We start from the raw sequence: 19,374 nt of genomic DNA, 5'->3' as shown, positions 1-19,374 counted from the left end.
CTGACTCCCATCCCATCAGATGATACCTTTTGTTAGTAGCACAGAAATAAAAACCTAGGTAGTCCTCGACAGCAGTTCGTTTAGTCTCATTCTATTTGTATATTTACAAAGTCAACTTATTGCCCCCCCAACAATCTGGGTCCTCATTTTACCTACCTTATAAAGGATGGAAGGCTGAGTCAACCTTGGACCTGGTGGGGCTTGAACCTGCAGTAATTGCAGGCAGCTGGTTTTAATAACAGGCTTCTTATAGCCTTCAGCCACCACGGCCCCACCACGGAGTGGGGAGGGAATGGAGATTTTACAGTATCCTTCCCCTGCCACGCCCACAAAGCCATGCCACATCCACCAAGCCACACCCACAAAACCGGTAGTAAAAAAAAATTGAAACCCACCACTGGGTCACCTGATCAAAATTTGGATGCTTGGCAACTGGCTCATATTGACGATGGTCGGAGTGCCGCGGGATCACGCGATCCCCTTCTGCGACCTTCTGACAAGCAAAGTCCATGGGGAAGGCAGCTGCACTTAACGGCCGTGTCACTAACTTAACAACTGCAGTGATTCACTTAACATCCACAGCAAGTCAAATGGGACAAATGTCTCACTCAGCAGCACACGAAAGTGTGTTGCTGTTGTATTAATTAATGCAGGGAGTTCAGTAAACTTCCTTAATTGCGGTTTCGTAAGCATTTATCTTCTGGGAAACCCTTCATTTGAGCCACGAGATTTCCCACCTCGTTTTAAGGTCTTAGCAAAATAAAGCATATTTTCTCATATACAAATAAGAAGAAGGAAAAAAACAAAACATTCCTGCATGTTGCTTTTCCCTACCTCATTGAAAAATGGACTATTCGGCACCTTCCCCTGAAGCAAACTACGTGTCAGGTTACTAAATTCAAACTGGATTACAACAGTTAACAAAAGCTGTCCGTACACACTCACCTTTCCAGCAGGTTGTGGATTGCCTTGAAAAGTAGCGTCCTGCATTCGTACGAAAGCCCGTTCTCCCAAAATCCCTCTTCGATCACTGAAAAAGAGGGGGAGGAAAACAGCGGAAGTGTTAGCCTTTTCTTTCATTGCTTTATATAATAATATATCATTTTTATAAATAATTCGAGACAGGCGGCATACCTAATATTCTTCCCTCCTCCTGTTTTCCCCACAACAACAAAACCTGATGTGAGCTTGGAAGGAAAAGAGGGACTGGCCCAAAGTCACCCAGTTGGCTTTCATATCTAAGATGGGACTAGAATTAGCAATCTCCTGGTGATCGGCCCAAAGTCACCCAGCCACTTTCAAGCCTGAGGAGGAACTAGAACTCACTGTCTCCTGGTGATTGGCCCAAAGTCACCCAGCCACTTTCAAGCCTAAGGAGGAACTAGAACTCACTGTCTCCTGGTGATTGGCCCAAAGTCACCCAGCCACTTTCAAGCCTGAGGAGGAATTAGAACTCACTGTCTCCTGGTGATTGACCCAATGTTATCCAGCCATTTTCAAGCCTGAGGAGGAACTAGAACTCACTGTCTCCTGGTGATTGGTCCAAAGTCACCCAGCCACTTTCAAGCCTAAAGCGGGAACTAGAACTCACTGTCTCCTGGTGATTGGCCCAAAGTCACCTAGCCACTTTCAAGCCTAAAGCGGGAACTAGAACTCACTGTCTCCTGGTGATTGGTCCAAAGTCACCCAGCCACTTTCAAGCCTAAAGCGGGAACTAGAACTCACTGTCTCCTGGTGATTGGTCCAAAGTCACCCAGCCACTTTCAAGCCTAAAGCAGGAACTAGAACTCACTGTCTCCTGGTGATTGGCCCAAAGTCACCCAGCCACTTTCAAGCCTGAGGAGGAACTAGAACTCACTGTCTCCTGGTGATTGACCCAATGTTATCCAGCCATTTTCAAGCCTGAGGAGGAACTAGAACTCACTGTCTCCTGGTGACTGGCCCAAAATCACCTAGACACTTTCAAGCCTAAAGCAGGACTAGAACTCACTGTCTCTTGGTGATTGACCCAATGTTATCCAGCCCCTTTCAAGGCTGAGGAGGAACTAGAACTCACTGTCTCCTGGTGATTGGCCCAACGTCACCCAGCCACTTTGACACCTAAAGCAGAACTAGAACTCACTGTCTCCTGGTGATCAGCCCAACATCACCCATCCAGCTTTCATTATAGCATCTTTCTAGATGTTGGGCAATAAAAACAACTTCAAACAGGGTGAGTTCAGACAATTTTTTACTTCTATTATTTAAATCCTGAGATCAGAATGGCTGCGCAGTACCATGCTTAATTTCTCATCGCCATTTTATCTATATCATCTATCTTTCCAAAGATTCACTCTCTTCAGTAATACGTGCCGTAATAGTTGCTGCCGACTGTACAAAAATTAAATCATCATCAGTCAAAGGAGCAACAGAAGCCGATGAACTGGATGACACAATACTAAGCTACGTACTCGGGTGGATAATTCTGGATCCACTCTCTATCAGAATCCTGGATACATAAAATTGGGATTCGTCAGACATATGGGGAGCAATTACAATCAAATCTAAATATTTTTTGGGAATTAAGGACTTGACTCTTCAACTTCAGAGTGACCAAAAGCTTTCAAACTCCTAGCATAATCAACCCTCTGCACATGAATTAACTTGAATACAGGTATCTATGGGGATTCCCAGTCATCCAGGTCATGATTGTCCCAAAGGTGCTCTTTCAAGAGGCAACTGGAACTTCCTGGGTTTTTTTTTGAATGACCTGGATGATTGAGAATCTCCACAGACATTTAGAGATGCATTTTGAGATTAACACCCTTTGAATGGTGTGGGAGAGAGCTGACTACTAACCAGAGCGCACAAAACATTTGCTAGACCAATTCTTGAATACAGCTCATCTGTCTGGAACCCGCACTGCATATCGGACATAATAAATACAATCGAGAAAGTCCAGAGATATTTCACAAGAAGAGTCCTCCACTCCTCTATCCGCAATAAAATACCTTAATAAAAATAATAATATAATAATAATATCAGAGTTGGAAGGGACCTTGGAGGTCTTCTAGACCAACCCCCTGCCCAGGCAGGAAACCCTACACCATTTCAGACAAATGGCTATCCAACATTTTCTTAAAAATTTCCAGTGTTGGAGCATTTACAACTTCTGCAGGCAAGTTGTTCCACTGATTAATTGTTCTCACTGTCAGGAAATTTCTCCTTAGTTCTAGGTTGCTTCTCTCCTTGATTAGTTTCCACCTATTGCTTCTTGTTCTACCCTTAGGTGCTTTGGAGAAGAGCCCGACTCCTTCTTCTTTGGGGCAGCCCCTGAGATATTGGAACACTGCTATCAGTCCTTCTTTTCATTAAATTAGGCATACCGAGTTCCTGTAACCGTTCGTCATATGTTTTAGCCTCCAGTCCTCTAATCATCTTCGTTGCTCTTCTTATGCTACCTTATGCTACCAGACTCCAAATTTTGGGCTTAAACAACTTAGAACTACGCAGACTTCAATCTGACCTAATCATAGTACATAAAAGTATCTACCACAACGTCCTACCAGTTAATGACTACTTCACCTTCAACCACAACAATACACGAGCAAATAATAGATACAAACTCAAGGTAAACCGCTCCAAACTCGATTGTAGAAAATACAACTTCAGCAACAGAGTAGTCAATGCCTGGAATGCACTACCTGACTCTGTGGTTTCTTCCCCAAACCCCCAAAACTTTAAGCTTAAACTTGTCTACTGTTGACCTCACCCCATTCCTAAGAGGTCTGTAAGGGGCGTGCATAAGTGCACCTGCGTACCTACCGTCCCTGTCCTAATATTCCTTTTTTACTTATACTCTTTTCATGCGTCCAAATTATGTTTATACTTTCACCTGTGATCTTATATATGATTGACAAATAAATAAATAAAATAAAATGAAAAAAATGAAAAGAAGCTTCTTGGATGAGAAGCAAAATATCTTCAAAGAAAAACCCAGTGGCCTCTTCAAAAAACACCTTTGGGACATGAATACAAAGAGCCCTCGACTTCCAACCAGTTAGCGTCAGAAAACTATACCCCTCCAGATGTAGAAAAACTCATCAACCATGCAAAAAACTTTTGACTGGCAGATCAGCAGCTTTTTAATTTTTTTTAAAGGATGGCAGCTAAACACCGGTCTGCTCATTTTTCACAGTCCCAATTTCCAAACTGCAAAGAAAGAAGTCATGTAGAGACCGTGATAACGGACGTATTAAGCGTATTAGTAGCTGTTAGGACGATGCTGATTTTAAAATTCAGCCTTTTAGGTCTGTTTGCTTTTAATTCTAATTTGTTTTCGTTTTCATTTGTTGTGCTGTCTTAATGACAACTTTGAAACAACTTTGTTTAAAAACAAAAGCAGGGGTGAAATCCGGCAGGTTCTGGAGAACCAGCAGTGGAAATTTTGAGCAGTTCGGAGAACCAGTAGTGGAAATTTTGTACAGTTTGGAGAACTGGCAAATACCATCTCTGGCTGGCCCCAGAATGGGGTGGGAATGGAGATCTTGCAATAGCCTTTCCCCAGGAGTGGGGAGGGAATGGAGATTTTGCAGTATCCTTCCCCTGAAGTGGGATGGGAATGGAGATATTGCAGTATCCTTCCCCTGCCACGCCTACCAAGCCACACCACGCCCACCAAGCCTCGCCCACAGAACCGGTAGTTTAAAAAAAAATTGGATTTCACCACTGAACAAAAGCCAATGAGATTCCACTTCCTTCAGTAAGGCGAACAGCTGATTAGAAAAGATAGGATTTGTATGATAAAAAGAGATGGGGCACAAGATTGATAAGTGCCCACTGGGTCTCCTACCTAATATGCAACTGACCTTTAAACAAATACCTGTACTCACAAAGGAAGAAGTCCAGAGTTAGTCCCATCTATGGCTTCTGCATCTCAGATACCTGAATTAATTAAAAGTTATTGTCCTGCGCACTGACTTACTACTGTCCTGCTATTGGCTTGCTGCAGAAAGGCAGGGGGGAACATACGTTATGGGACACCATTAGTTGCTTGGTCATTAAAAATGACTGAAAATCAATTCCTTCCTCTGTTGGGCTGAAAAGCTTTTTAGACTAAAGTGTGGCGCACGAGATAAGGAAGCAAACAATTACAGATGGAGGCTTTTTCGTACATTTTAAAAAAAAACGAAGCTGGTTGTTTTTTTTCCCCTCCCTCCGATGCCCTTTCTTCAGCATTAAAAAAAAAAAATCAATCTGAAAATCCAATTCATTGGCAAACGTCTACATTAAATAAATATATCAAAAATCCAATTACCACAGACTGGAACTAACAGTGTTTTATCTCCGGTTGAATTTGTCCATTTAAGTGACAAATGCAAAAGTATCGCGGTGTCCTAGAAACTTGACGTACAGAAAGCCAACAAAAACAGGATTGATTCTGAAAGACTGCATTAAAGGCCATAAACTATCTAATCAAAGGCGAGGCTGCTTCATCTAGCATTGTTGCAATACCGCCGATACCCTGCAAATTACGTGTTTGAAGTGCGTTCCGACTCTAAATGGACTTAGCTGCTACGGTATGTGCAAGGAAGCCCTGTCTACTGCTCACGTGTCTTATGCTGCTTTGAGCTAAGGAAGTGTGTCATTGTGTACTATATTCAAACGATGGGAAAAATATCTTTGCCATCCGAACATTATGTATTACGTTACCCTGTTTGCTTTGAGGTTGTTACAAATGGATGGATGGATGGATGGATGGACGGACGGACGGACAGACAGACAGACACAGACAGGCAGACAGGCAGACTAGACGATAGATAATAGATGACAGATGATAGATAGATGATAGATAGATAGATAGATAGATAGATAGATAGATAGATAGATAGACAGAGACAGAATTAGACGACAGATAATAGATAGACAGACAGACAGAATAGATGATAGATAATAGATATAGACAAGAGACAGACAGAATAGATAGATAGATAGATAGATAGATAGATAGATAGATAGATAGATAGATAGATAGATAGATAGATAGATAATAGATAGATAGACAGACAGACAGACAAACAGAATTAGACGATAGATAACAGATAGACAGACAGACAGAATAGATGATAGATAATAGATATAGACAAGAGACAGAGAATAGATAGATAGATAGATAGATAGATAGATAGATAGATAGATAGATAGATAGATAGATAGATAGATAGGCAGGCAGGCAGGCAGGCAGGCAGGCAGGCAGGCAGGCAGGCAGGCAGGCAGGCAGGCATGACAGATAGCTGACAGTTAATAGGTAGGTAGATAGGTAGGTAGACAGACAGGCACAGACAGACTAGAGAGAGAGAGAGACAGACAGACAGACAGACAGACAGACAGACAGATAATAGGTAGGTAGGTAGGTAGGTAGGTAGGTAGGTAGGTAGGTAGATAGATAGATAGATAGATAGATAGATAGATAGATAGATAGATAGATAGATAGATAGATAGATAGATGTCAGACAGACAGGCAGGCCAATCGATCCCTAACTAAGGACACTCTGCAGCATAAGAATATTAACAGGCAATTTAATAGATTTGCCTAGAGTGGGGACAGTTGAGCTATTTATTGTTTATACTGTTTTTTAACAGAGTGATAAAACTAAGGCATTCCCATTACATGATTTTTTTAAAAAAAACTCAATCAAGGATAAAACAATGATCACCTTTGATTAAGGAAAGATACTTTTATTATATTGAAAAGCTAGAGGAGTTGAGGGTTTAGTTTTGTTTTTTGTTTTTAAATTGTAGTGGGTAGTCACACACAAACATATATATATATATATATGATAAACCGGTCAATGCCCAACAGGTCCAAAAATTCCCCCCAAAGAAATTAAACCCAATAAACTGGCTTTTAATAAACCCAATACAATGCTTACAATAATCTGTAGAGGACTTTTAACTCTCTCATTAGTTTTTCACCTGGTTTCCACTTTAAATAGAATGTCTCTGCCACCTCATTTTGCTGATCGAACCTGATTATGTTTCATGTTCGGCTCTTTATATTGGATTTCCCATGAAATGCTCTTTATATAACTATGAAAAACAATGTCGCTTTTATTTAGACTTTTCACTTGCTTTCAGGATTATATTGCTATGTTATCGCCAACTCCTTTTGTGGGGGTTTTTTCAGCACTTCCAGATACTAAAAAACACGGTTACATAAACATAAAAAAAAGGAAAATGCGCCATTGAAAAAGACAGGGTTTTTTTTTAAAAAAAAAAAAGACTCAGCCACTTTCCCTGAGACTAATGCATGTCTACTTCTCAAGGGTCGAGGCGCAGAATATTATTATTAGACAGAAAACAGAAGCTGTTGACTCTTACTTTTGTGTTTAACTTTTTCTTTTTTTAATGTTTTGATTCCTCTTCTAGTAGCCCATGAATAAGTCACAGGGCGCCCAGCGTGATCTGAAATTTATTCTAATTCAAGACTTTCACACTGCACAGAAAGTAATTGTGGCCATGTTCTACCAGGATAGTCTAACAACAGAAATCACCGAGATAATTGCTTCTTTGAAATATGACAACACTGGGGATTGTAATCCACCAAAATCACTTCAGTCTGGCAGGAGATTGTGTGTGTGTTTGTGTACAATCAATATAAATTGTAAGGATGCAAGCTACAAAGTTACAGTCATACAGTCATAAGTGGGAGGAGATGGGTGAGGGGAATGATGAGAAGATTAATAGTAGTGCAGACTTAGTAAATAGTTTGACAGTGTTGAGGGAATTATTTGTTTAGCAGAGTGATGGCATTCCGGGAAAAAACTGTTCTTGTGTCTAGTTGTTCTGGTGTGCAGTGCTCTATAGCGTCGTTTTGAGGATAGAAGTTGAAACAGTTTATGTCCAGGATGCGAGGGGTCTGTAAATATTTTCCCAGCCCTCTTTTTGACTTGTGCAGTATACAAGTCCTCAATGGAAGGCAGGTTGGTAGCCATTGTTTTTTCTGCAGTTCTAATGATCCTCTGAAGTCTGTGTCTGTCTTGTTGGGTTGCAGAGCTAAACCAGTTATAGTGGTCGGAGCTGCTGTCTCTCTATAAATACTGGTGGGGAGGGGGGAAGTGTTTCTGTAAGCGGGTTGGTTGGCTGTGTGGTATAAATACCCCACCAGTATTTATAGAGAGACGACAGCTCCAGCCACGCTTTGCTTGACAAGCACGAAGCCGAAAGCATCAGCCTGAAGATGATGAGTGAGACCTCATCGAAACATCGCCAAGATACTCTCAACCTTACACGGGAAAAGACCCGAATATGCCAAGATCTACATATATATATGTATATTTTCTGAGATTTTCGCGGGTATTTGTATGTAGGTCTTTGGTTATTCGGGTTTTCTCCCACGTAAAATTGGAAGTGTCTTGGCGACGTTTCGACGAAGTCTCATTCGTCATCTTCAGGCTTCAGCTTCGTGCTTCTGGGAGCAAAAGAAGCACGAAACTGAAGCCTGAAGATGACGAATGAGACTTCGTCGAAACGTCGCCAAGACACTTCCAATTTTATGCGGGAGAAAACCCGAATAACCAAAGATCTACATACATATGTATGTATATATGTATGTATATGTATGTATATGTGTATCTGTATCTCTCTCTCTCCATACATACATATAAAATATATAGCTTATATATTTTTAAAAAATCTTTGTGCGTGTGTGTATGTGTGAAGATTTTTAAAGCAATTACTTTAAAGCACCTAATAAACATGTTTTCTTCGGACTAATAAGCTGAAAAACCAAAGCTTTGTTTTAAAGACGATTAAGCATTGCTGTTATCTCTGACTTTTAAGAAGAACAAAAACTAAACACACAAAATCTGCCTTGCGTGAAGAAAAAATTGCTTTGAAGGAACCAGGCAGAGAAATCTTTCACCTTTCAAGCCCCTTCCGACAGCCATATGTCTAGTGGATGTATGGAATAGGTCAGTAGAAATGTTGAAAGGGTGTGTGTGGATACAACCTAGATACTATATGTAGGCGTGGGAAGTGTGGAGAAAGGTTTCTCACAAACGCGGTCCCGGTGACTGATAATTGCACCATGAAATTATTCAGAGCAACAATAAATGCAGTTCAATGTAAGAGAGCGCCAGTTTGGTCTAGTGGTTAAGGCACCAGGCTAAAAACTGGGAGACTGTGAATTCTAGTCCTGCCTTAGGCATGAAAGCCAAATGTGTGACTTTCGGCCAAACACCAGGAGTTTGGGAGTTCTAGTCCTGCCTTAGCCATGAAAGTCAGCTATGTGACTTTGGGCCAATTACCAGGAGGTGGTGAATTCTAGTCCTGCCTTAGCCATAAAAGTTGGCTGGGTGACTTAGTGCCAATTACCAGAAGGTGGTGAATTCTAGTCCTGCCTTAGCCATGAAAGTGGGCTGGATATCTTAGGGCCAATCACCAGGAGATGGTGAATTCTGGTCCTACCTTAGCCATGAAAGTTGGCTGGCTGACTTAGAGCCAATCACCAGGAGACTGGGAATTCTAGCCCTGTCTTACGCATGGAAAGCTGGCTAGGTGGCTTTCCCTATCTCCCAACCCAACTCACTCATAAGGTGGAGCTTGGGAGAAAAGAGGAGGAGGAAAGTGCGTCGGACATGTTTGCCACCTGGAGTTATTTATAAAAATAATAAAGGTGGGATACAAATAAAGAAAGTAAGAGATCTCAGATAAAGTAAGAATTCATATTCCTGAGATTTCCTGTTCTTCTGCATTACGGGCAGGATGTAACTGAAGTGGAGAAGCAAACCATCTTCTTTGTACTATTACATAAAAGTTTCTTTCAAGTGGAGCTCTGTGTAACTGATGACGCTTCTTAAAACAACAACACAGACACAATATCCCCCCCCCCCGCTGCTTCCTTCCGGGATGCGTTTTCAACTTCCCAGATTACGCTACACCCTTTCTGGGACTTCTTGGGACTCGCTCTTGGGAGTGCAAATCGAGATCAATCCAAATTTATTTTTAGAGCTCAGCCCAAGTTGTCTTGACACCATCATCTCGCCCGACTCGATCTATATTGCGTAGCAACATCTCGTTTTACTTCGAAAAGCTCTTCGCAGTCAAACAGAAAGTCTGCGACACCCGTCGCTTTCTGCTGTCATCGAGTCTGAAAAAAAATCAAAATTAAGTTCTTTGGGCGGGGGAAGAGTCCGAGGCCATTTCGGGATTGAGGCAAACGATCCGGAAGGTGCTGCTAAAAAACACAGGCTGGATGTGCCAAGTTCGGCCTTCCATGGAGTGGAACTCGGTCAGTTACAACTGTTCAAAAGCTATGAAAAAAAAAAGAAAGAAAGAAAGAAAGAAAGAAAGAAAGGGGGGGGGGAAACATGCCAAATGACAAAATGAAGCTTCAGAGGAAGCTGTTTGGTTCAACCTGTCATTGAGGAATATTTCCAGGGATAGATAGATAGATAGATAGATAGATAGATAGATAGATAGATAGATAGATAGATAGATAGATAGATGATAGATAGATAGATAGATAGATAGATAGTTAGATACTGATATAGTACCAAAGGGATATAGGTGGCTCAGTGGCTAAGACGCTGGGCTTGTCGATCAAAAGGTCAGCAATTCAGCGATTCGAATCCCTAGTGCCGCATTAATGGGGTGAGCTCCCATTACTTGTCCCAGCTTCTGCCAATCCAGCAGTTTGAAAGCACGTAAGAAAAAATGCAAGGAGAAAAATAGGGACCACTTTTGGTGGGGAGGTAACAGAGTTCCGTGCGCCTTTGGTGTTGAGTCATGCCGGCCACATGACCACGGAGACATCTTCGGACAGCGCTGGCTCTTCGGCTTTGAAATGGAAATTAGCACCGTCCCCTAGAGTCAGGAACGATTAGCACGTATGTGCGAGGGGAACCTTTTCCTTTACCTTACCAAGGGGATGGCTGGTGTTCTTAATCCCTCGACATGGACGTTTTAGCCAAGCAATCTTGAAAACAAAGGGCCTGCTAACCACTAATATAAAATCTTGAAAACAAAGGGCCTGCTAACCGCTAATATAAAAGCAGCCAGATAAAGATCTTTTTATACAAGGAAGGTTAATTCCATGTATCGTTCTTTTTGAGTTTGGATTGTTTTGAGGTCCTTAAAACTCTTGGAAGTAAGGATCGGTCAGAAGAGTGTAAAACAGAGAGACTAAAATTCCCCGGTTCAGACACACCTGCGCAGTGGGGGGAAAAAATGCTGAACCAGCAAGGTCAAAAAGTATTGTATCTGTTGCTAAGTGAAACACACAGCCAGCAGAGGGAGCTTAGGAAGCAGAGCTTTAGGATTTGTTAAAAACAAGTCTCACACACACACACAAACACACACACAGACAGAGGAAGATTGACACACATTAATAATCCAAAGAAAGGGTATTTCAAGGCATTCTCTTCCAATGCATAAAATTGGTATTTCAAACCCAGACGGCCAAGTCCAGTGAAAATTGGCCATCCAAACTATAGACAAACAGTTAGTAACATTTGTAATCTGGACAAGCAATTTAGCAGATCTATTGTTCATCTCGAAGGTATAAGGTTACACAGCCTGAGGATACAGAAAGGTTGGGGGGGGGGAATAAGTCCCTTGATCTGTACTGTAAGATTTCCTTTTCCTTTTTGGTTGGAAAGTGATCTATTTTTATTGCTCAAACGTAATAAAGCCTTCACAGTTAAAAAGAAAAGAACTCTCTGGCTGGTCTATTTATACCGTCTGTACATTTTAACCCTTCAGAAATCAGAAGTGTGAGAATAATTTTTTTTGGTGGGGGCATGTCTCAAATTCATGGGCCCAGCACTTTTTCGCTAAAACCCACCCAGAGTGTGGTGGAATGTATTTGTGGGTCTAGGACAACTCACTGCGGCCAACTCGCCATGGCCAACTCATCACGGGCCAACTCACCATGAGACAATGTACCATCGGCCAACTTGCCATGGCCAACTCGCCATGGCCAACTCACCATGGCCAACTCATCATGAGACAACTTGCCATGGCCAACTCACCACGAGACATCTCACTGCGGGACAGGAGTTACACTAATACCAAAGAAATGGAGGAACAGAAACATTAAAGAAAGGATGCCAAAGGAGGGACAAAATGAAATGGGAATGACGACAATTAAAATATTTTTTTAATTGTTTTAAATAATTAATTTGAATTATTGAATTGTCCTGCAGCGAGTTGCCCCACAGTGAGGTGGCTGTGACGAATTGGCCATGGTGAGTTAGCCGCGACAAGTTGCCCCATTCCGTATATTTGTAAAGTTAACATCTTCAGCTTTCATCTCAAACTACCACCACAATAGTCGCATTTCAAAGTCATGCTCTAGACTTCAAAAGGGGTCTCCAACTCTTGTCCGTGGACTGGCACTGTTCTCTGGCATACCAGCAACCGGGCCATGCAAACAACCGAAGCCTCAGTTGTGGGATACAGGCAGTATGCAAAACCACCACCATCACCCTCTGGTCCACGGAAAAACCTTTCTCCATGGAACCGGTTCCTGATGTTCTAGAAGGTGTGACCACCAGTGAACCACTATCTCTAACAACACCCAGTTAACACTTGTTGTTGTTGTTGTTAGTTGCGTAGTCGTGTCCAACCCATCATGACCCCATGGACAATGTTCCCTCCAGGCCTGCCTGTCCTCTACCATCTGGAGTCCATTGAAGCTCACGCCAACTGCTTCAGTGACTCCATCCAGCCACCTCGTTCTCTGCTGTCTCCTTCTTCTTTTGCCCTCAATCGTTCCCAGCATGAGGCTCTTCTCCAGGGAGTCCTTCCTTCTCATTAGGTGGCCAAAGGATTTGAGTTTCCTCTTCAGGATCTGGCCTTCTAAAGAGCAGCCAGGGTTGATCTCTTCTAGGATTGACCGGTTGGATCACCTTGCAGTCCAAGGGACTCGCAGGAGTTTTCTCCAGCACCAGAGTTCAAAGGCCTTGATTCTTTGGTGCTCAGCCAAACACTTAGGACTCACTTAAAGTCTGGAGAGTCCACAGAAACAAATGACGATGTGCCGAAAGTAACTGCAGTTCTCTAATGGGACACACGCACAAAGGATGTGCCACGGTTGTGTGCATGCTCCAGGTTAAGGAGAGCCTTTACAATATAAACATGGGGGATATATGGAGATACACACACACACACACACACACACACACACACACACACACACACAAAAGCAAAGTCACTACCAATATTAACAGATGCCTCGGGTGCAATCCCAAAACAACAGGGGAGAACCCCTTGAATATCATCAGCATTGACAAAATCACCATTGGTCAATAGCAAATGGCAGCTTTTCTTGGAACAGATTAAATTTTGCAATACTTTAACATCAACGACCAAAACAAGTCCTTGGGAAGGACTTGTTAGGTTGATAAAAATGCTAAATCCAATCTAAACATCTGGCTGGTTATGTGACTCACCATAATACAACTATAATAATAACGCATGGGAAAAGGACTCAATGCCCAATTCAGACTAAACCTCTGGCTGGCTATGCAATCAACCAAAACATCTTACTGAATTGTGCAATTAGCTTATCTAGCGGAATACTTATACCCCAAATGGCTACTAATGGCATTCTACAATTTCAAAGTTTACTTGGAAATATCCCGGTACAGACATAATTTTCTGCATGCAAAATCCTATGTTCAGTGCTACACTGTGACCTTTCTAATATGCCAATCGTTGCATTATTTCAACCGATGAGACTTCCATCCGGCCTCCCCAGTGGCCTGCCTGAACTCGTATTTTACAACACGCGAAGATTTGCAAAATAGGAAATTAAAACAAGAGCAACGAAGGCAAATGAGGCTAGCTGAAAGTTGAAAATACCGATGCACACACACTGCAAGAGTGAACAATACACTGAAGAAGGAAACACTACATGCAGCTAAGGCATAATTCCCCCATTTTCCATGGCAACCAGACCCGAATCAGAAACTCTGAGAGACACATATGCGTTTGGAGAGCACGGCTGAAATAACTTATAAATATACAAAGATGAAGAAGGTGTCTTTTCATTTTCCCTTTGTAGGGCAGGACAATAAGCGCTTAGATCCTAGATACATCTAATTTCCCCAAATCTCCCAACAGGGGAGGGGAAAAAAGACCCATACGTAGAACAATCGATCTTTAGCATTTATATCCCGCCTAACTTCAGATTAGCTGCTAACATTTAAATAAAAACTTGTAAAAATTGCAATATGAATTATCACAGAAATATAAGCGTGGTGAACGGGGGATTAAAAAAACACACTGATTTTTTTTTTAAATCCACATTGCAGTTCTTCAAATGATCTTCTCGCAGAACTCAGTCTTCAAAAGAGAGGAGTGAGGGGACAGTACAAGACTTTAAGGGGTTGCGTATTCCAGAAATAGGTATGCTGTTTGAAAAAGATCTGTCTCCATATAATCCATGCCTTGACGTGTCCAAGGGGAGGAATTGGGGAGAGGGAGGAGAGAGAAAGAGGAGAGTAAATAAATAAATAGATAAGCCAGATACACAGAAGATAAGTAGATGGTAGATGATAGAGACAGGGACAGGGAGAAAGAGTGGATGAATGGAGGGAGGGAGGGAGGGAGGGATGGAAAGGTAGATTGACTAATAGATAATAGATGATAGATAACAGCTAGATGATAGATGAATGATAGATAATAGGACAGATAGATGATAGACAGATAATAGCTAGATGGTAAATAGATAATATATAGATAAAAGAGATAATGTGGAGACAGAGAGATGCTAGAGAGACAGAAAGGAAGGAGGGAAGGAAGGAAGGAAGGAGAGAGAGAGAGAGGAAGAAAGGAAGGGAGGGAGGGAAGGAGAGAGAAAGAAAGAAAGAAAGAAAGAAAGAAAGAAAGAAGGAAAAAAGAGAGAGAAAGAAAGAAAGAAAGAAGGAAAGAGAGAGAGAGAGAGAGAGAGAAAGAAAGAGAGAGAGAGAGAGAAAGAAAGAAGAGCGAGAAAGAAAGAAAAAGAAAGAGAGAAAGAAAGAGAGAGAAAGAAAGAAAGAAAGAAAGAAAGAAAGAAAGAAAGAAAGAAAGAAAGAAAGAAAGAAGGAAGGATGGAAGGAAGGAAGAAGGGATAGAGACAGCTTGAGACAGAGACAGGAAGGAAAGAGAGAGAGAGAGAGAGAAAGAAAGAAAGAAGGAAGGAAGGAAGGAAGGAAGGAAGGAAGGAAGGAAGGAAGGAAGGAAGGAAGGAAGGAAGGAAGGAAGGAAGGAAGGATAGAGACAGATTGAGACAGAGACAGACAGACTGACTGGCAGGCAGGCAGGCAAACAGGCAAACATAGAGAAAGGGACAGACGGACAAAAAAAGACTTAACTCAAGAACTTAAGCCAGCCATCTAACCCAAGTAAAGTCTGAGCCACGAGACTTAAGGGAGCAGGGGGACATATTTTTTTTCCTACAAGCTTCTTCGTAAGGCGTTTAAAGAAAATGCTTGCTAATTGCGACCACTTCCATCCCCGCTGCCCCGCACATTTTCCTTTCCCTTTCCTGCAAATGCATTTCGTCACAAAAGAATACATCGGATCCTATTGACAATAAGGATGACAGAAATTGGAGACCAGCCAGCTCTGAAATGATCATACAAAAACACAGATGTCCTGTGTTATTATTCCCCACAAATTCTCGGTCTGGTATCTTCTGTCCTACGCAATTGGCAAGAACGTTCTGCGAATTCTTAAAACAATTGCATCCCCCCCCCCAAAAAATTTTTTTAAAAACAATTCTGAACAAACTCCGCACGGTCAGGTCGCAGTCAAAAAAAAAAAATTCCTTCCTTCAACCATTTCGGATTCTACACACAAGGAAATTACTGATGGCATCTTAAAAGCACGAGAACATTGACATAAATCAAAGTGATGCTCCCGGTCTAGATTAACTTTTCAGAGGCAGGTTCTAAAACCCTCCGTATAATACGAGCTCAACACTTCAAAGTTGGATTTAATGTCACCTTTTCCTAAGACAACATACTGTACTTTCCAGTTTGCTGAGATATTTGCACAAGAATTAAAAAAAAAATACAGGTAGTCCTCGATTTACGACTAAAATTTACAACTAAAATCTCTGTTGTTAAGTGGGATATTTGTTAATCTGAGTTTTACGATCTTTCTTGCCCCCGGTTCTTCAGCGAATCACTTCAGTTGTTAAACCACGGTTGTGAAGCAAATCTGGCTTCCTGTTGCTATTACAGGTTGTAAACGTAAAAAATGGCTGTAACACAGTGCTGTTGTATCTCTGAAAGGTCACTAAAAGAATAGTTGTAAGTCAAGGACGACCTGTATAAACTATGAAGGGTTCCTGGCTCTAGAATGCAGGGTGGGAAGTTCCTGGTCCCAAATTTGCCTAAAAGGGACAAAATTCAATCCCGTTCAAAAAGAAAATGAATTTGTAGTTTCAAATAGAATAACAGAGTTGGAAGGGACCTTGGAGGTCTTCTAGTCCAACCCCCTGCTTAGGCAGGAAACCCTACGCCAGTTCAGACAAATGGTTAGCCAACATCTTTTTTAAAAAAATCTCCCAGTGTTGGAGAATTCACAACTTCTGGAGGCAAATTGTGCCATTGATTAATTGTTCTCACTGTCAGGAAATTTCTCCTTAGTTCCAGGTTGCTTGATTAATTTCCACCTATTTTGTATTATTAAGTTTACTTTATTGTCACTGCACCTCATACAACAAAATTAAATGTATTTATTCAGTGTATATTATACACGTAAAAACATTATACATATAAATATATATATATATATATATATCAATATTGCAGATTATATTTATTTTATTTTTTTATTTTATTTTAGGAAATTTATATTGCTGCCTATTCACACATGGCGACTCAAGGCGGCTTACAAGAATATAAAAACCTCACATAAAAAACAATAAAACTATTAAAAGAGAATCATATAATAAATTAATAATATAATATAATAATTCCCACACACACCCCCATGAGTCAACACATCAGAGGAGCCATTTAATGGGCTCCATCCTGCCTTGCGTTCAACAGGCCTGCTGGCAGAACCAGGTCTTCAGCACCTTCCGGAAGAGTGTTTATATATTATATTGCATTATATCCTATTTTGGTATTAACACCGATTCTCTCTTACGCCTTTAAAAATTTTCAACGACTTTTTATAAATATATTGTTTATTGTTAGGCACCATCAAGAATCACTCTTGGTTGAGATGGGCAGCCATAGAAATTTGCTATATGAATAAAAAGGTAAAGGTTCCCCTTGCACATATGTGCTAGTCGTTCCCGACTCTAGGGGGCGGTGCTCATCTCCGTTTCAAAGCCGAAGAGCCAGTGCTGTCCGAAGACGTCTCCGTGGTCATGTGGCCGGCATGACTCAACGCCAAAGGCGCACGGAACGCTGTTTCCTTCCCACCAAAGATGGTCCCTATTTTTTCTACTGGCATTTTTACGTGCTTTCGAAACTGCTAGGTTGGCAGAAGCTGGGACAAGTCATGGGAGCTCACCCCGTTACACGGCAGCACTAGGGATTCGAACCGCCGAGCTGCCGACCTTTTGATTGACAAGCTCAACATCCTAGCCCCTGAGTCACCGTGTCCCTTGCTATATGAATAAATATTGCTAAAACCCATCTTGGTTTCCACGGTATGCAACCCGCTATTTGTCCATCCTGTGTTGTTTTTCTCTCTACGAAGACAATATCCTAAACGCCTAAATGGAAACAAAGACTTGGAAAGAGTCAAGCCGATCATTTTATCTGTGTTTATTTCTATTTTTTTTTTATCTTTACAGGGATTTAATTGAAATCACAATCGACATAGCCATCCCCACAGTCCTGGCGTTGCCCTAAGGTGAAATCTGTGCTCCGGATGACCATAGAACCCTTGTCGTTACGCATTAGGCTCAGATAAAGAGTCAACCAGCATCTCATCTTTTCCTACTTGCCCGGAGTCATGGCTTCCTGTTGCTTACAGTCAAATTGGTCACATTAGATAGGCATACCTACATTTTTTACTGGCCATGCGCGATGAGAAATCCCTGGCATTTTGGGGGAGGGGGTTTGGGGGGGGTCTACATGACAAGCATGCCAAACGTCGCCTGTAAATCCAAGACTTACCTACCAATTTAATGACAGGGGGTCGTTACAACCAAGAGGACATCTTCACATAAAGAAGAGGCTCCTTTGACGCATTCTTACAGCCGCCTGCTTTGATTTTTAATGGTATTCAGATGTAGAAGGAGAACCGACAGAGCCGGAGGGGTGGAGTTAAGCGAGTCACAAGCCTAGAGTCATGACGTTCTCACAAATGGGCCAACCCCTCTTGAATTCCGTTGATGCTTACCTAGCGTTAATTTAGTACTGAATGTTAGTTGATTAGATTCCTATGTTATAAACTTGAGCAATAAATTTCCTTAAGCACAACTTAGTATATGGTCCTGGTTTTGTTTTTGGGGTCTTCTGGAACCAGACATCACAACCAGGAAGCCACGCCCACCAAGCCGCATGACCAGGAAGCCACGCCCACCAAGCCGCATGACCAGGAAGCCATGCCCACCGAGTCACATGACCAGGAAGCCACGCCCACCAAGCCACATGACCAGGAAGCCACGCCCGCCCAGTCACATGACCAGGAAGCCACGCCCACCCAGTCACATGACCAGGAAGCCACACCCACAAAATAAGCCACGTCCACAGAACCAGCAGTAAAAAAAATTTGGGACCCACCCCTGATCAGACCTCAAACCAACCACTGGCTTTTTAACTGGCCTCTCTTAACATTTTAATTTCATGTGGAGTCTCTTCTATGCCCTTTCAGGACCACTGTTGGCCAACCTTTGCGGCACTGAGTGCTGAAACAGGGCCTTGCGTGCCTGCATGCATGTGCCGGAAACTGGAAGAGCAGCTGTCCGGTGCGCATGCGCGCACCAGGAAGATGATCTTCCAGTTTCCAGCATGCACATGCGCACCAGCCACCTGGTCTTCCAGCTTCTGGCACGTATGTGCACACGAAAACCAACCGGCCGGTGTGTGCGCGTGCGCTGGAAACTAGAAGATCATCTTCCCAGCGTGCGCATGTGACCCGGGTGGCTGCTCTTCCAATTTCCGGGCTCCCGCATGCGTGAAGACAAGCTGGCTGGCGTGCCTGAACCCGGAATACCAACGGGCGATGGCTCACATGCCTGGAGAGATGGCTCTGCATGCCATTTCCGGCACACGTGCCATAGATTCGCCATCACGGCCCTATAGTATTCTCACCAGCCACCTAATCTTGGAGACTTAATGGGGGGTGTTCCATGCTGGAAGTAGCTGCTGGACTGATGGCAGACTTCACCACACGCGCACACACACACACACACACACACACACACACACACACACACAC

General features: G+C 42.4%; 1 protein-coding gene across 1 annotated transcript in view; it reads right to left on the bottom strand.

Moving 5' to 3' along the window:
• The window catches only part of MED13L (mediator complex subunit 13L), a 196,234-nt gene that overhangs the window by 111,506 nt on the left and 65,354 nt on the right, over positions 1 to 19,374 (bottom strand). Inside the window, exon 3 of the mRNA XM_058157983.1 lies at positions 946 to 1,030. Within this exon, the coding sequence (XP_058013966.1) occupies positions 946 to 1,030 (85 nt within the window). The remainder of the gene's footprint in view (positions 1 to 945; positions 1,031 to 19,374) is intronic.

The sequence above is a fragment of the Ahaetulla prasina genome, chromosome 15, assembly GCF_028640845.1.
Source record: "Ahaetulla prasina isolate Xishuangbanna chromosome 15, ASM2864084v1, whole genome shotgun sequence".
NCBI classification, from domain to species: Eukaryota; Metazoa; Chordata; class Lepidosauria; order Squamata; family Colubridae; genus Ahaetulla; species Ahaetulla prasina.
The sequence above is the reverse complement of the archived record's forward strand: the minus strand, read 5'-3'. Positions and strand labels throughout refer to the sequence as shown.